The sequence below is a fragment of the Pan troglodytes genome, chromosome 7 (genome assembly GCF_028858775.2).
Source record: "Pan troglodytes isolate AG18354 chromosome 7, NHGRI_mPanTro3-v2.0_pri, whole genome shotgun sequence".
Taxonomy (NCBI): domain Eukaryota; kingdom Metazoa; phylum Chordata; class Mammalia; order Primates; family Hominidae; genus Pan; species Pan troglodytes.
Window position 1 is genome coordinate 75,681,008 of NC_072405.2, and position 19,091 is coordinate 75,700,098.

At 41.2% G+C, this 19,091-nt stretch overlaps 1 protein-coding gene across 3 annotated transcripts in view; it reads right to left on the minus strand.

Annotated features, from left to right (window-relative positions):
- Positions 1 to 6,929, minus strand: part of PPP1R42 (protein phosphatase 1 regulatory subunit 42) — a 66,985-nt gene extending 60,056 nt beyond the window's left edge. For 2 of the 3 annotated variants that reach the window (XM_063816357.1, XM_003951274.5), the window contains exon 1: positions 4,655 to 4,770. Coding sequence is in view for 1 of the 3 variants with exons in the window: in XM_016960234.3 (XP_016815723.1) it covers positions 4,655 to 4,701 (47 nt within the window). In the remaining 2 variants the exon portion in view is untranslated. Of the gene's footprint in view, positions 1 to 4,654 lie in introns of all 3 variants that reach the window. The other variant, XM_016960234.3, reaches the window with a different exon arrangement.
- Between the last annotated feature and the right edge of the window lie 12,162 nt (positions 6,930 to 19,091).

The window sequence follows — 19,091 nt, forward strand, 5'->3', positions numbered from 1 at the left end:
TTTTTTTTTTAAGATAGCCATACTCGGCTGGGCACCGTGGCTCATGCCTGTAATCCCAGCACTTTGGGAGGCTGAGGTGGGCAGATCACGAGGCCAAGAGATCGAGACCATCCTGGCCAAAATGGTGAAAACCCGTCTCTACTAAAAATACAAAAAAAATTAGCTGGGCATGGTGGCGCACACCTGTAGTCCCAGCTACTCAGGAGGCTGAGGCAGGAGAATCACTTGAACCCGTTAGGAGGAGGTTGCAGTGAGCTGAGATCGTGCCACTGCACTCCAGCCTGGCGACAGACCAAGACTCCATCTCAAAAAAAAAACAACAAAAAAGATAGCCATACTCAGATTAAGAAAGTGCTTTTATATTCATAGTTTGTAAAGTTTTTTTTTAAATCATGAATGAATGTTGATGGTTATGAAATGTTTTTCTTTTGCATTAGGAGATGTGGTGAAATACATTAATAGACTTCTAATGGTTCTTTTTGTATGTGTGTGTGTATGACAGGGTCTCACTGTCATTCAGGCTGGAGTACAGTGGTGCAATCTCGGCTCAGGCAACCTCTGCCTCCTGGGCTCAAGCAATCCTCCCACCTCAGTCTCCCGAGTAGCTCATGCCCTACAGGCTCATGCCACCATGCCAGCTAATTTTTTTTTTTTTTAGATGGAGTCTTGCTCTGTTGCCCAGGCTGGAGTGCAGTGGTGCATCTTGGCTCACTGCAAGCTCCCCCTCCCGGGTTCACGTGATTCTCCTGCCTCAGCCTCCTGAGTAGCTGGGACTACAGGCGCCTCCCACCACGCCCAGCTAATTTGTTGTATTTTTTTTAGTAGAGACGGGGTTTCACCGTGTTAGCCAGGATGGCCTCCATCTCCAGACCTCGTGATCCGCCCACCTCGGCCTCCCAGAGTGCTGGGATTACAGGCGTGAGCCACCGCACCCAGCCTAATTTTTGTATTTTTTGTAGACACAGGGTTGTACCATGTTTCCCAGGCTGGTAGACCTCTAATGTTGAATTTTTTTTGCATTCCAGCGATAAACCAAACTTAGAATAACATATATACACAAATTAAGTTTGCTAATATTTTATTTAGGATTTTAATTTTTTTTTTTTTTTTTTTTTGGTACAGATAGGGGTTCACTCTTGCCCAGGCTGGAGTGCAGTGGTGTGATTATAGCTCACTGCAATGTCAAATTCCTGGGTTCAAGTGATTCTCCCACCTCAGCCTCTTGAGCAGCTGGGACTACAGGTGTACACCACCATGCCCAGCTAATTTTTTATTTTTTTTATTTTTATAGAGACAGGGTCTTACTATGTTGCCAAGGCTGGTCTCAAACCCGTGGCCTGAAGCAATCCTCCCACCTCAGCCTCCCAAAGTGCCAAGATTATAGGCATGAGCCACCATGCCTTGCCAGGAATTTTTTCATCTAAACTTAATAAGGAGGTTTTTCTTTTCTTTTTTTACAAACAGGGTCTCATTATGTTGCCTAGGCTGGTCTCAAACTCCTGGGCTCAAGTGATCCTCCTGCTTTGGCTTTTCAAAGTGCTGGGATTACAGGTGTGAGCCACCATGCCCAGCCTATCACTTGAGTTTTTACTTCAGGCTCTGTTTTCTAACTTTGGCTAAAACAGAAAATTTGGATCACCTGAAACCTCATGAATGGCCATGCTATTTTGTAGGGAAGGCAAAATCTTACCTCTTCCATCTTAGGGTTTTTTTTTTTTTTTTTTTTTTTTTGTGGCTGAGCCTAAGAATTAAATTGACATACAGCAGATCAAGAGGAGAAAAACAAGCAAATTTAGTTAATACAAGATTAATGTGGCATGGGAGCCTTCATAAGAAATGGAGACCCAAAGACGCAGAGTTGTATACTTGCATACTAAGTTAGAAAAAGGACAGTAGGCCGGGTGCGGTGGCTCATGCCTATAATCCCAGCACTTTGGGAGGCCGAGGTGGGCAGATCACTTGAGGTCAGGAGTTCGAGACCAGCCTGGACAACATGGTGACACCTCATCTCTACTAAAAATACAAAAATTAGCTGGGCGTGGTGGCCCATGCCTATAATCCCAGCTACTCAGGAGGCTGAGGCAGAGGAATCGCTTGAACCTGGGAGGCAGAGGTGGCAGTGAGCCCAGATCGCACCACTACACTCCAGCCTGGGCGATAGAGTGAGACTCCGTCTCAAAAAAAAAAAAAAAAAGAAAAAATAAGAGCATAGTAAATTGTGAAAATGTGGCCGGGCGCGGTGGCTCATGATTGTAATCCCAGCACTTTGGGAGGCCGAGGTGGGTGGATCGCCTGAGGTCAGGAGTTTGCGACCAGCCTGACCAATATGATGAAACCCTGTCTCTACTAAAAATACAAAAAAATTAGCCGGGCATGGTGGCATATGCCTGTAATCCCAGCTACTCGGGAGGCCGAGGCAGGAGAATCACTTGTACCCAGGAGGCAGAGGTTGTGGTGAGCCAAGATTGCACCATTGCACTCCAGACTGGGCAACAAGAGCGAAACTCCATCTCAAAAAAAAAAAGAAAAAAGAAAATGTGACAAGGTAAAGGAGCTTGGGCTAGGGCTAGGGTAGTTGATTGGTGAAGGGTTCCTGTAAAAACATTTGTTTGTACAGCTTTTCCTTGGCTTCAGCTTCTAGTCCTTGATGGTAAGAATGATACTTTCTAGTATAGGGAGGAAATCTTTCACATAAAAATTTATTCTCCTGCTTTTAAGAAAAAGAACAGGCAGGGTGTGTTGGCTCACACCTGTAGTCCCAGCACTTTGGGAGGCTGAGGCGGGAGGATTGCTTGAGCCCAGGAGTTCGAGACCAGCCTGAGCAACATGGCGAGACCCCTGTCTCTACAAAAATAAATGAGCCAGGCATGGTGGTACACGCCTGTGGTCCCAGCTATTTGGGAGGTTGAGGCAGGAGGATTGCTTGAGCCTGGGAAGTCAAGGCTGTGGTGAGCTGTGATTGCGCCACTGCACTTCAGCCTGGGAAACAGAGCATGAACCTGTCTCAAAACAAAAAACAAAAAACAGAATAAAAGTCAGAGCAATCGTCTTTTACCTGTCATTTTTCAAGTGCTTTTTTTTTTTTTTTCCTGAGATGGAGTGTTGGTCTGTTGCTCAGGTTGGAGTTCAGTGGTGCGATTTCGGCACACTGCAACCTCTGCCTTCTGGGTTCAAGCGATTCTTCTGCCTCAGTCTCCCGAGCAGCTGGGATTACAGGCATGCACCACCACGCCCGGCTAATTTTTGTATTTTTAGTAGAGATGGGGTTTTGCTATGTTGGCCAGGCTGGTCTGGAACTCCTGATCTCAAGTGATCCGCCCACCTCAGCCTCCCAAAGTGCTAGGATTACAAGTGTGAGCCACCATGCCCAGCAATTTTTCAAGTGCTTTTATCTAAATATAGTCAATATGCCAGAGCAGCATATTTTGAAATGACATATTCTTAATACTTTCACTTTAGAAATGGATTCCGTCTATAGATTTCAGTGTATAAACTGGTGTTCACATAGATAAAAATTAATGACCTTAGATAATTTTGGAAAAGGACAGAGGCAAACTTTGTATGTAAGTGAAGTATTTATTAAACCAAGGGAAGGTCAATGGACCTCATCAGCAAGCTATAGGAAAACTTTCTAGGGGCTTGAATATGGAAAAGGAGAGAACTGAATCAACCCACAACACAAAATAATAGACTGTTAACTCAAAAGAATTTGCATTGTAGCAGTCCATAAGAAAGAATTTAGTTTCATCAAAACACCACCATTCATCTTGTTAAAAACAATATTAATTTAAACTGTATTGGTAGTTTTTATTGTTTTAGAAAATTAAAAGCTTCAGGAGCTTAAACTGAACCTAAAGTGGATTTGGATATATTTTAGAACATTATAATAAAAATAATGTCCGCACTTGTGAAGTGTCTTTGGTTTTCTTTTAAAAGAGATTGTGTTCTAAAGTTTGAGAAACTGCTTTTGCCTACTTTCCACCTTCTAGATATCTCGTGTTACTTTGGGACTCCTCTTACTAGATCTCTCTCTCCCAGGCCACCGGTGGGAACAGCTTAGAGCTTCTTTACAGGATCTAGGAATCCATTTTATTGTTAGCTTTTTGTTGTTGTTTTTTGTTTTTTTGTTTGTTCGTTTTGTTGTTGTTTTCCAGCTTTTCGGTTTGGGGGGTACATGTGCAGGTTTCTTACATGGGTGGAATCCATTTTAATGGACCCCTTGGCTTTCATCTACTGGAATTCCCACAGACTAGAGGCAGTGGACAACGTTTTCTGAATTCTGTTAGTATCTATACTTCCACTTAGGCGGCTCAGTGGCTTCCAGATGCTCTAAATCACTGGCTCCAGCCCTCAGGCTTTTCAAAACCCTTTCAAACTCAGCTCCACGCCCACCGGGCTGCTTCCTCAGCCCCGCGACCACCCCTCCACCTGTGTCTCCCTCCTCTAGAGCTGTTTCACAATCTTGCCAGCTAACCATTTGTTAAAAACACAGACTTCCAGACTATTTTTTCTGGAAATTCTGTATGTCTAAAGATAGGGCCCAAGGATCTGCATTTTAACAAATGTCCCGGAAAGTCTTACTGGCAGGCAAGTTTGAGAAACATGGTTCTAGGGTTTCCTCGGTCCCCACGCTTATTCCCCGCGGGCAGCTCACCGCTCGCGGGACAGTCCGGTAGGTAACTCCAGTTTGGTGGGTTTCATCGGCGCCGGGTCCCTACGCCGACCAGCGGCGGTTGCTGGGCGACCAGACGCGCTGTCCAAGCGCCGCTCACGAGAAATCTCGCGACGTCGCAGGCTGCTCCCTCCCCGGTGGGTCCTTCCCCTGTGAGGCGGCGGCCGGGCGCTGATGGGCACTGACGGTGGTCACTAGGCCGACTCCGACTAGAGTCCTGTTAGCTTGAAGAGGCCGTGAGGCATCGGTCACCGCATTGTTTTAGTGGACCAATTAGTAGCCGGAACAATTTTTGGCAGACCACCATTTCCCCCTACCGGATTATCCTGCCATCGGCTTTGACCGTTTCAGTGCCCAACAACCACCTTTTCCCAATAACAGACCAGGAAAGGAATTATCTGATTCAGAATACAGCCTGTACTCCATCCTTTCCTCGGTGAAACCTCAAATTCCTTAGGGTGACATTGAGGGCTATTTATCATGACCAACCTCACCGCTTGCCGCCTGCCCTCTACACTCCAGTGTTTTTCAGTATACCCTGTTCTTAATAATAAAAATAATAATAATTCCCCTCTCTTCTCCGCCCTTCAAGGTAGGCATAGCACACACTTTCTCACCTCCTTCAGTCTTATTTTTCCTTTTAAGATTTAAAGATTCAGTTTGGAATTAGTGCAGCCTTTCCGAAGTCTTCCTGGGTATCCCATCTTGTTAAGTAATGCCCTTTCTTCCCCCCAAACAGCTGAGATGTATTACTTTTTCCAGCATAGCACTTAATACAATATTACATGTTAGCTACTTAGCCATATCTCCAATGAGGTGGTAAATTCTTTGAGGGCAAGGATTATGTGGTTTACCTCGCTATTTCCAGGACCTAGCAAAGTGCCTTGTTCATTAATAGTTACTCCATAAACGTTTGCAAAATGAGTAATTTAATTGCAGAAGAAGAACAATAGTACAGGGAACTGACATTTATAGTGGAAAGCCTGGGGCTCATTAGGGATATGGTGAAGTGAGCAGTCTGGATGTAAGGGACAATGCAAGCTGGAAAACATTTGAGTACCAGCTGTGATTCTGGTGGAGAAAAGGTCGTCATTGCCATTCTTTGAGCAAAGACGTGTCAGAGCAGAAGATTGTTAGAATGCAAGGCAGCTTAGAGCTCATGAGGGTAATCCAAATTGCCATTTTGCAGATAAGGAAATTCCCAGGACTCAAAAGAAGAAAGAAACATGCTCAAGGTCACACCTGGAGTGGCAGAGAGGGAACTTCTTGGCCTCCTGATTTCAAGCCCACTTCTCCTTTCATTTTATCCCCCTGACCATTACAATCAGAGTATCCTAGGAAGGTGGGGGAATGGTGGCAAAGGAGCCCTAACCCCATTCAGGATATTTTTGCTTAAGTCCAGTTGTGAGAGCAATCTTGGCCTGGGTTGGAGTGAGAGCAATCTTGGCCTGGGTTGGAGTGAAGGCAAAGAAAATGGAAAAGAATGAAAAAATTTAGGAGATATTTTGAAATATGATTTAATAGAGACTGGATAGTATAAAGGGAGGGGAGAAGTTGAAGATAATTCCCAGATGTTAGCTATGATAAAGGAACAATACTGGGGAAAGAGGAGAGATGGTGAGTAATTTGAGGGGAAGTGGATGAGTTTGGTTTACATACGTTAAGTGTGAGGTGAGAAAGGTTTTAATAGTCTCCAATATAAACCTGATTATTTAAACCATGAGGCCATAAATGGTAGTGAGGGAGAAAATAAGGAAAGCGAAATAGTGGGTTAGTAGCTATGCCAACTAGTTTGGATAAAAGAGGGAAGAAAAACTAGTAAAGATGGTATAGAAAGAATCATCAGAGGTAAGATTTGTCCTGAGAAGCACAATAATTCAGTGATTCAGAAACTCATAATTCAGATTCAGACACTGGGAGAGGGAGTTTAAAGAGGGGGTACCTAACAGAATAAAAAGCCACAGAAGGATAAGAAATAAAAGAATGGCTGGGCATGGTGGCTCATGCCTGTAATCCCAGCACTTTGGGAGGCCGAGGCGGGTGGATCATGAGGTCAGGAGTTTGAGACCAGCCTGACCAACAAGGTGAAACCCCGTCTCTACTAAAAATACAAAGGGTGGCTGGTCATGGTGGCGTGCGGCTGTGATCCTAGCTACTCGGAAGGCTGGAGGCAGGAGAGTCGCTTGAATCTGGGAGGCAGAGGTTGCAGTGAGCCAAGATTGCGCTGTTGCACTCCAGCCTGGGCAACAGAGCGAGACTCTGTCAAAAAAAAAAAAAAAAAAAGGAAAGAAAGAAAAGAATGATCAACGTAATATGGCTAAAACACTACTAGAGGGGTACGAATTAGATGCCCCCCAATTATCTGTTTTGTAGTTCATTCATTTGGGGATAACAGCTTTAACAATGATGCAGGGCTGGTCCATTGCTCTGTGTAGCACTTGGTCAACTTGCCGCTAGCATTACTTTGCTAGGAGCCTTGTTTAGCAATGCCTCATTGAAAATCAGTTGCTCTGGAAATCTTCCTTTTGGAACAATTGCATATATCATTATAAAACGGAGTATTATTTCATTTGTGGTAATATTTAACACATTTAACATATTTAAATTAAATAACATTTAAATAAAACATATTTAAATGTCTAAAAGGATATACATATAGATATATACCAAAATGTTTAATAGTGGTTGTTTCTTGGTGATAGAATTATGATTTTTTTTCTCCTATTTTTAGCAATAAGATTTTTTTTTTTTTTTTTGAGACGGAGTCTCGCTCTGTCGCCCAGGCTGGAGTGCAGTGGCACGATCTCGGCTCACTGCAACTTCTGCCTCCTGGGTTCAAGTGATTCTCCTGCCTCAGTCTCCCAAGTAGCTGGGAGAACAGGTGCGCGCCACCACACCAGGCTAATTTTTTATGTTTTTAGTAGAGACAGGGTTTCACCATCTTGGCCAGGCTGGTCTTGAACTCCTGACCTCATGATCCACCTGCCTCGGCCTCCCAAAGTGCTGGGATTACAGGTGTGAGCCACCGTGCCCAGCCGAATTACTAATTATTTTTTTGATGCAACAAGTTAAGAGAAAGTATTTTCTCATTAAGATGTGAAATATAGGCCAGGTGCAGTGGCTCACGCCTGAAATCCCAGCACTTTGGGAGGCCGAGGCAGATGGATCACGAGGGCAGCAGATCGAGACCATCTGGCCAACATGGCGAAGCCCTGTCTCTATTAAAAATAAAAAAATTGGCCGGGTATGGTGGCACCCACCTGTATTGCCAGGTAGTCCCAGCTGCTCAGGAGGCTGAGGCAGGAGAATCGCTTGAACCTGGGAGGTAGAGGTTGCAGTGAGCTGAGATCGTGCCACTGTACTTCAGCCTGACAACAGAGCAAGACTCCGTCTCAAAAAAAAAAAAAAAAGATGTGAAATATAATTCCTGTCTGATGGCACAGAATGTTAAACAATCATCTGTGTATTTTCCAATGTGGCAGAAATTTGGCAGACTGCAAGAAATACTTGTCTTCAGTACCAAATTTGTAAGTTCACCATAAAATACTCTAAGATTTACACTTTTACAGATGTTGGGAAATAAGTATTTGTAAAAATATATATATTGTGAAGCCTTGAGAATCATTTTAAAAGGTACTTTTGGAAGAATGATGCTAAAAAGCACATTTGTAAAAGCCTCAACCAGAGTTTCCAAGAAACCTTAGATGGAAACATACTTTATATTTCATATATTTTTCTTTGTAGCCCATATGTATTTCTTGACCTTCCAGAGTACATACAGCACACCAGCTTTAATGATTAGTTATCTTTCATTGAGAAACCAGCAAGTTAAAGGGCCCAGACATGTGTAACATCACATAACTCCATAAAGAAAAATTTTTTGTTAATGCCTCTTTTTGTCTTGATCTTGTAGATTGGTAAATATTAGTTATATGGTAGGCAGACTTCTAAGATGGCCTCAGCGATCTCACCTCCTGATATCCAGGCCCTTGTGTGATCCTCTCCTCTGGAATGTGGAGTAGACCTACTGACCTGTTCTAGCTAATAGAATAAGGCAAAGCTGATAGACTATCTTTCTGTGATTAGGTTACAAAAGATTGTAACTTCTGTATTGTTAGCAGACTTTATTACATTTTGGGCTTGCAGTCTTTGAAAAAACAAGTTGCCATTTAGGAGAGCACATATGGCAAGGATCTAAGGATAGTCTCTAGCCAACAGCTAGTGAGGAACTGAGACTGTCAATCCGATGAGAAACTAAATGCCAACAAATACTGTCTGAGCTAGGAAGTTGAGCTTTCAGATGAGATCTCATCCGTAGCCAACACCTTGATAGCAGCACTGTGAGAGAGACTCTGAAGCAGAGGACCTAGATCCCTGACCTACGAAATCTGTGAAACAATATGTGTAATTTTAATCACTGAGTTTTGCAATTTGTTATATAGCAATAAATACCTAATAGGAGCAATGGAAAATTCCCTTAAGGAGAGGTTTATTCAGAAAATTGGGACATCATTCCTATTTTTATAGGACATTTCAAATGGAAACTCAGAGGAGAGAAAAGAAAGTGACTACAGGAAGCTTAGTTAAGCAAGTATATATTGATCTATCTATCTATCTATCTATCTATCTAATCTATCAGAAGCTGCAAGCTGTAGAATCAATACAAACAAAACCCTTTTGGTTATGGATGAAGCAGTCTCTATTCAAGGTATCCTGTAACCTGAAGATGATCATTTCATTGGGAGCTTCTGTAGAAGATACTAAGAGCCCTCTAAGGCCATGATGTACACAATATGAGCCCTAATAATAAGTGATTTTTAAAAAATAATTTAGTAACTGATTTATGTAATTTATTATATAATGTATTTTATAAATATAAATGATTATTACATAGATTATATATAAAACAATCCGTGGTATTTCTTCTGCGTTCCAGACCTATGCATCCAACTGGCTGCTAGACATTCATTCCACCTGGATATAAATGTCCTGGAGGCATTGAAAACTCAAGCTGTCAAAACTGAACTCATTTCCATCCTTCACAAATCTGATAGACTTCCTCTAGATCCTGTCTTGCTCACAGTTCACCCTACTACAGATGTAGAGCCTGAGAGCCATCTCCAGTACTCTCACATATTAATACTAGTCACCAAACCATGTCCACTTAATCTCAGCATGACTTTCAAATCTAGCTTTCTCTCCACGTCCCCATTATTAACTAACAACAGATGTGAAAGGACTTTGTGAAGTTCTATTTTTAAAAGTTATATTAATTTTAATACACAAAGATTTTCTCAAGTTCTATTTTTACAGTTCTATTATGTTTAATATAGACTCTTTTCTAAAATGGTTCACTTGCACTCATCACTAGAGGATCAAATTGAAATAAATATAACTTGTGAGATGTGGCTATAAATTAAGGATCTCAGCTGAAAATCAGTTTCATTACCTTAAAGACGCATTTTTTTTTTGAGATAGGGTCTCTGTCACTCGGGCTAGAGTGCAGTGGTAGGATCACAGCTTACTGCAGCCTCGACCCTCCGGGCTCAATAGCTCGCTCACCTCAGCCTCCCGAGTAGCTGGGACTACAGGTGTGCTGCAATGCCCGACTAATTTTTGTATTTTTTATAGAGATGAGATTTCACCATGTTGCTCAGGCTGGTCTTGAACCCCTGGGTTCAAGCAATCCACCTGCCTCGGCCTCCTGAAGTGCTGGGATTTCAGGCGTGAGCCACTGCACCCAGCCTAAAGACACATTTAATATTATACCTTAAAGTAAAAAGATTTTACCTTAAAGTGAAAAGAAGCTTTCTGAAAAGTATTTTGTAAACATTGCTGCTAGCACTCTAATTTAAGTAACGTTTTATCTCAATTTCTGTAACATTTATTATCAATAGAGTCTAAAATTTTAGTTTGAGTTTTCAGGTAGCATTTGCAAGACACGCACATACAATTTTAGAAAAAGTTTAGATTAGGTTTCAGGAACAGTTCCCTGCTTATGTTTTAGGAATTTCAAAAAAACTGTCTTTTGTACCAGAGATGGGGAACCTCTGGAGATTCAAGACCAAATTTGCTTAAGTTTATCAGGCCAATAATAAGTTCAGCAAAAGTTTAATTAGTTTGTGATGGATAGGGGCTAAGAGTGAAACTCAGCAATGTAATATACTCTATCCTCATATCTTTCAAAATAAAATAAGTGAAAACATGTTATATATCTGTATACCTCTATTTAATTGCTTCACTTTTTGGTTCCTGTTTGCTTTTTTTGGTAAGCTCGTTTGAAAAGAGTTCCACTCCTCCATGATTGTTTTTGTAAGTGGCTGGTGCTTTTTTAATAGTAGTGTGTCCTTTTATATATTTCTACAGTAGTGATCCTTTATAGAATAAGGCTTTTTTTTTACTCCTATTTTAAACCTCTTAAGAAGTTTTGGTAAAAAGTACTTATTTTTATAATGATCTCACAGTGTAACAAAAGTCACAGTGGTGCATGCCTGTAGACCCAGCTACTTGGGAGGCTGAGGCAGGAGGATTGCTTGAGCCCAGGAGTTTGAGGCTGCAGTACACTATGATTGTGCCTGTGAATAGCTACTGTACCCTAGTCTGGGCAACATAGCAAGACCCCATTTCTAAAAAAATAAAGTCACTTTAAAAGTGTGGGTACCAGGCCAGGCACGGTGGCTCATGCCTGTAATCCCAGCACTTTGGGAGGCAGAGGCGGGTGGATCACGAGGTTAGGAGATGGAGACCATCCTGGCTAACATGGTGAAACCCCGTCTCTACTAAAAATACAAAAAAATTAGCCAGGCATGGCGGCGTGCGCCTGTAGTCCCAGCTGCTGGGGAGGCTGAGGCAGGAGAATGGCGTGAACCCGGGAGGGGGAGCTTGCAGTGTGCCGAGATCGCACCACTGCACTGCAGCCTGGGTGACAGAGCAAGACTGTCTCAAAACAAAACAAAACAAAACAAAAACAAAACAAAACAAAAAAAAGTGTGGGCACATTTAATTTCCTCCTCTAAAAATGCAGTATATTGTTGATGTTTCTGAAAAGCAAAAAAAATATGTGCAGTAAGTTATTTCTTTTCTGAACAGATATTTTTGGGTTGACTGCCAGGTGCCACTGCTTAAGGTGCTGGGGATACAAAGGTGAGTTAGAACAAGTCCCCACCCCCATGGAGCTTACATTCTAGAAAGGGGAGACAGACTAATAAATCAAGCATCCAAATAATTTGAGATTGCAGTAAATTCTGTGAAAGAAAGAAATAGAGTGTAATGAAATTGTGTAACTGGGGTAGGGAAGAAGAAGGGAAGGAGAAAGGTATTTCCTTGAGATGAGGGAGATGGGCATTTGAACTGAGACAAGAATGAGGAGCCAGGTGTGTGAGAGCCTGCAAGGAAGTGTTCCAGGTCCAGAAAGCAGCCACTGTGAAGGTTTGGAGTGGGGAAGAGCTGGGTGAGCATAAGGACCCAGAGGACAGTGTGGGTGGAAGACAGTGAAGGAGTGGGAGAATGGGTGAGAGGAAAGTAGGAATCAGATGTAAAGGGCCTTTTGGTCACAGTGAGAAATTTGGATTTTGGTATTAATATGTCATAGTATTTAACTCATAAGGCAGAATGTAAATTTTCCTTTTGTTAACAGGAAAAAACTAACTTTATTGTATGTATTATATTTAGAGTTTGAAGGAGAGAGCAGTTGCTACTTTATAAGATGAAAAAATACTGTTTTTGTAGTGTGATATTAGTGTAATTAATAGTATTAAGGATGCCCTTAGAAATCTAAGCAGGAGGGTCTTGAGAACTTGGAAATATATTTCAACTTGTGTTCCCAATTGTCAGATTCAATATAGCTGTTGTTTTAGTTTTGCTTTCTGGTGTAGGTAAGGCATGTGTTAATTATTTTCAGATCTTGGGATAACTAGAAGTCTATAATGTTGATGTCTGTCTATATGAATTACCATTTCAACATTCCATAGTTTTAAGTGATGTAGTGTTTACCTTAAATATTAAGACTAGTTAGACTCATAATCTTCCCTAAAAAGTGGTGTTCATTTGTAATTCTGACATCAGTGGCCTATCAAGGTAACTTTCTTCAAGCTACAGAACATTTCACTTTTTTCTTTTCTCCCCTTCCTTCCTCCCTCCCTCCCTCCCTTCTTCCTTCCTTCCTTTTCTTCCCCCTCCTCTTCCTCTTCTTCTTTTCTTCTTCTCCTTCTCCTTCTTCTCTTTCTTCTTCTTCCTCTCTCTCTCTCCCTCCCCTCCCCAACTCTTCTTTTTATAAAACTTTTACCCCCTTTCCTAGAGTGCTGATACAGAACCTTTCAGATGGCTGTACTTATTCAACATGATGTGTCCTCACATATAAGACCACATATTAATTTCTGGCCAGGCGTGGTGGCTCAGGCCTGTAATCCCAGCACTTTGGGAGGCCGAGGTGGGCGGATCACCTGAGGTCGGTCGGCAGTTCAAGACCAACCTGACCAACATGGAGAAACCCCGTCTCTACTAAAAAATACAAAATTAGCCAGGCGTGGTGGCGCATGCCTGTAATCCCAGCTACTCGGGAGTCTGAGGCAGGAGAATCGCTTGAACCCAGGAGGCGGAGGTTGCAGTGAGCCGAGATTGCGCCATTGCACTCCAGCCTGGGCAACAAGAGTGAAACTCCATCTCAAAACAAACAAACAAACAAACAAAACCGCATATTAATGTATTCGCCTAGTTTGTGTTACTTTATTTTCTAAGCCCAGAACCTTAAGATAGCTTCAATTATACTGAAAAGATATGCAAGAAATGATAGATGGATTATATAGGAGTTGAAGTAAAAAGTTAAAGCTAATTCTATATGTGTTTTAAAGGACTTATTTAGCAACATCAATGATACACAGAATAAATTCAACTGAATTTAAGGATGGAGTATGAAGTAGCAAGTGCTAGGAACAAAAATGAATCATATAAGTTAAACATTTATTTGGAGATGAATTTATACCAACTGATTTTTCAGGAAGGTAAGTAGTTTAAAGTAACAACTATCAATGGTAAACATATTTATAGTTGTACAATAGGTACATATAATAATCCTCTGAAATCTAATATAAAGTCTAAACCAAGATTTATTGTAGACAATATACTTTTTAAAGCATATGACTCTTAGGTTTTGAAAAGCACAACTGTAGTTCATCAAAATGTGCCCAAGGCACAAATACCATTTTACTCAGTCATTAGAAACTTTAGCATAATTGCTTAGTATAATCCAAAGAAAATATGAGCATTGACATCAGGGACTCTCCAATTTGTTAAGCAGTTGTTCCATAATTTTTGGCACCAAGATAATCCACATGTTGAAAAAGCAATTAATCATTGGTGTTAGTTATCAAGCTATGATTTTAGCTGTTTCCTCCCAAATGACCTGAAATGATAGAGTTCCTGATTTTATTTTTGTAATATTATTTCTGAGATCAAAAGTTTATGCCAATCTGGTCACAGTTGACCTGAGTTTCTTGTGTTATTAGATTTCTAAAGTACGTTATAACTTTATGTTTACAAAGATAAATGGTATTTCTTCTGGTAGTATATGGATAAAAATTTTAGAAACCTTTAGAAACCTATAGACTGATTATCTCAGAAGTAGTTACTTAAACTAGCATTTTGGCCCCAAGAAAGTAAATTTATTTGCTGTTGGAGCTTGTACTGAAAATAGGCCAAAATGAGAGAACACACAACTAGACTTGTAATTTTCTAACAAGTATTTTATGAATACAATGGCATAGATACATCGATTATTAAACAGTGAATGACATTATGATCTCATTATAATTTAAACAGAATTACATTTTATAAGAATGAGCAAAAATAAAAGCTGTCATTCTGTGTAGTGTATCTTCCTGTCTTCAAAACTAGAACAAAAAACCACATTACTCACCATATAGGTATATTAAGTTATAGTTAAAACAATCCATAAATATAGAAACCTTGGATACTTAACAATCTGTGTTCAGTTGAGTTTACTCAGCTACATGTGGATACAGTGCAGACTTAGTAATATAAATGAACTCTTCTCTGCATGCATGGCTTGTGCATCTGTACCTCATCACTCACAGAACAGTTTTTGGAAATTTTGAAACTCTGCAATATGCAGCACACCTACCCTCCAACAGTTTCTCTGATTCACTGTAAAGTTCCTTATGCTCCTGCTCTTTTCTGTGTTTATTTTTAAGTGGCTGCTCTGTGGGGCAGTTTATTCTATTGTGCAATGCAGTGATTTTTCAAAGTCCTGAATACAAGGTAGTCATACTAATTTGTGACAACAATCTTCAGACTTGATCCCTCTAACAGAGCACATGATGTTTGGTCTCAGAGCTTATTTTCCAAATTGAGAAACAATTTGGAAATGGAGCGCAAACAGCTATTCTTCCCCTATTGGCTTTTTTGTTCTTGGCAGTACTTGCGTGGTGTGTTGTTGTTAATCAATAAATAAAACGTGCAGATTGAAGTACTCATATAACTGGACAGTGTAACATAAAATGGTACTACAGGCATATTGTACATGTCAACAATATATATAAGGTCATGTTGTTGACTTTTTGGAACTAGGACCTTGAGATATTAAAGCAAGCTGGAAAATTTGGAACATCCTTGATTCTGGTATCTCACTGTCCTCCTTAACTGGCTCCAATCCCCATTCCATATCCAGTGACTTCTCACTCCATCTCTGTTCCAGCCTGGGCTTCTAGTCCTGCTGTGGCTCATTTTATTACTTGAACATTGGGATTTTTTATGATAATTGACATTTCCTGTATATTATCACCAAAGAGCTTTGGAAATTATCTCTGAAAAATTTGAAACTGAACAAAAAACAGACTTCACTTGGGAAAAATGGCCTTTTCAACTTTAAGTAGCTCAAGGCTGTAAGACAATGCTTTGCAGGAGAAGGCAACCCCAACTTAGTTTAGTCAACCCCAACTTAGTTTCTAAATGGTGGCTGCAAATTGAACCCTGATTTCCTAAAAGCTCAATGTTATAAACTGAACACTAATACCAAAAGTAATCATGAACATAGATTAAAATGTAAAGAAGTGCTTAAAAATATTTGTAAAGGATCTCTTTAGTAAAGTAGCTACATTAAATGAAATGCAAATGCCTCACTCTGGGGCTGTTATTGCGTGGGCTGGGTGCCTGCTTGAGGGGACATTGGTGGTTGTGTCTGTGGCATCAATTGACCCACTGCTTGTGCATTTTGGTTTATTGTCCCTATTCCCAGCTCTAGAAGTAGCCCTTAATTGATCTCAGCAGTTGCTGTATGTAATCCCAGAGGTGGGCTCATGACCTGTTAGGTCAATCAGAGTGAAGTCAGAATCTTTTTTTTGACAATGAGCCAATATATTCTTTTTAAGTTACTTTTTTGTTTTGTTTTGTGGTTACTTCCAACCAAGGAATCATTACTGAAATACTGACGCTTCTCAAAATGAGTCCAATGAAATTAGGACTGAAAAGCTTTCTTTCCCTGGTAATTCTCTGTTGTAAGCATAGGTATTTTCCATCCCACCAAGATAATTTTTTTTTTTTTTTTGAGACGGAGTCTCACTCTGTCATCTAGGCTGGAGTGCAATGGCGCAATCTCTGCACACTGCAACCTCCACCTCTGGGTTCAAGCACTGCCCTGCCTCAGCCTCCCGAGTAGCTGGGACTACAGGCATGCGCCACTACATATGGCTAATTTTGTATTTTTAGTAGAAACAGGGTTTTGCCATGTTGGCCAAGCTGGTCTCAAACTCCTGACCTCAGGTGATCCACCCGCCTCGGCCTCTCAAAGTGTTAGGATTACAGGCGTAAGCCACTGCACCCAGCATCCAAGATAATCTTAATAAGTTTACCAGTGTCAAATTAAATGTGGATTGTCAAATTAAATGTGAATAACTGTATTCAAGTCAGGTCAACTTGGTCAACTTGAAGTCAACTCCTGATCTCAAGTGATGCGCCCAGCTTGGCCTCCCAAAGTGCTGGGATTACAGGCGCCAGCCACCGTGCCCAGCCTCCAAGATAATAAGTTCACCAATGTCAAATTAAATGTGGAATGCCAAATTAAATATGAATAACTGTATTCAAGTCTTGGAATGAAAACTGCTAATATGTTTTCATGGTGACTTCAATGACTCCTTACTTTTTCGTGTCAAAACCTTAACCATTTATTCATGTCTGTGAGAGAAACCTCAATTCGTTTTCCGAGAATGATTCAATATGATGCTGGTGTTGCTATATCTATCTGTGGCAGTAACGGCAGATCTTGGCTGTTCTTTGGAGGCAGAAATGTTTTTTTTTCTTTTTTTCTGTAGAGACAGGGTTTCACCTTGTTGCCCAGGCTGGTCCTGAACTCCTGAGCTCAAGCGATCCACCCACCTCAGCCTCTCAAAGTGCTAGGATTTTAGGCATAAGCCACCGCTCCTGGCTCATGATTTTTGTTTTAAAGGGCATAAAAATAGAGGTCAGGTTGTGCCGTCTGAAACTGGGGGGAGGGGGGGGTTGCCTCCTTTAAAGGGATATAAAACAGACCAAAATGTTAATATATCAGCAACCAAGTATTTGGATATTAATTGGCTTCCTCATCTTAATCAAAAATCTGCCTCATTGCTAAATCTAACAAAACTCATGTTTTCTTTTCCTTGACCTTTTGTACCATGTGAAGTCACTGTTAAGTTCCTATTTACTTATTTAATTGAGAGACAGGGTCTCACTCTGTTCCCCAGGCTGGAGTGCAGTGGTGCAATCATGGCTCACTGCCACCTCAACTTCCTGGGCTCAGGTGATCCTCCCACTTCAGCCTCCCAAGTAGCTGGGACCACAGGTGCATGCCACCATGCCTGGTTAATTTTTGTATTTTTTTGTAGAGATGGTTTTGCTATGTTGCCCAGGCTGGTCTCAAACTGCTGGGCTCAAGTGACCCTCCCGCCTCAGCCTTCCAAAATGCTGGTATTATGGGCCATGCCACCATGCCCTGCCGTAAGTTCCTTTTTAAAGGTTTCTTACTCCTTGGCTCCTGTGGTCTCCTCTTCCTCTGCCCATTTTAAATATCTGATGTTTCCATGATTCAGTCTTGGGCCCTCTTCTCATTCTTTATTCTCCAAGGGTTATCTCATTTGCTGTCATCCAGGCTTTACTGCCAAATCTCTCAACAGGAAGCTCTTAGAAAAGACAATCTAGTACATTTTTGCTCTGTTTAAAACTCTCTAACTCCCTAATGCTGTTAGGATAAACTCCAGAATGCCACCGCAGGATCTACCCTGGTCCTACCTCTGAAGTCATCTCGTCACTCCCCAAGTCCTACTGACATATATACATATATATACACACACACATACACAAACACACACATATATATATATATATTTTTTCAGACAGGGTCTCACTCTGTCACCCAGGCTAGAGTACAGTGGTGCGATCACGGCTCACTGCACCCCCACCCCCTGCCACTGGCTCAAGCGATCCTCTCACCTCAGCCTCCCAAGTAGTTGGGACCACAGGCGCGCACTACCACACCTGGGTATTTTTTTGTACTTTTAGTAGAGATGGCGTTTTGCCATGTTACCCCAGGCTGGTCTCGAACTGCTGAGCTCAAGCAATTCTCCTGCCTCAGCCTCCCAAAGTGCTGGGGTTACAGGTGTGAGCCACCATGCTTGGCCCTACTTACCAATCTTAAGTCTAACTGAATCTCATTTCCTTGAAGGTTCTAGGTTCTTGCTTTCTACCTCTGAGCTTCTACACACTGCTGTACTCCCTGCCTGTAATAGTAACCACCTCCCTGTTACTCTCTTCCGGCTAATCCTTTCATGTTTCAACTTAACGGTCAGGCCACATCCTTCAGGAAGCCAACTTTGCTAACCCCTCTTGAGGACATGCATTCCTCCCCATGAGTCCCCAACACACTTTATTTCTCCCCTCACAGCAGTATCTTTAAGTTCTTGTTAATTAAGCTTTAGCCTCCAGAAGTTCTGTGAGGACAGTGGCCATGTCTAGCTTGTTCAGCATATTTCCAGAGAGTAACAGTCGCCAGCTCAGGAAAGGTATGTGATGAATATTTGAAGGACTAGATACCCTGTGCTAGGCTGTCTCTAATAAGTATTTGATTTTCAGGAAAATAATTTATGGTACTACTCAGCTAATGTTTTGTAGGAACATTAAAAGTGTTCCTAATACATTATTAAAATAATGAACTGTTAAATTATATTTTACTTACAGACAGTCAAAAGAAGGGACAAATTGAAAAGTGGTTCTGACAATCAGTATGGCAAGTGAAATGCTGAAATTGACTAAGTTAGATAGTCTAAACTTAAAAATAGAAAGTTCTAATAAATATATTTTCTCTCATATTCAAGAACCGTAATGGATACTAGAAAAATATTGCGAATCTTCCCACAAAAAAATCAAAGGACAA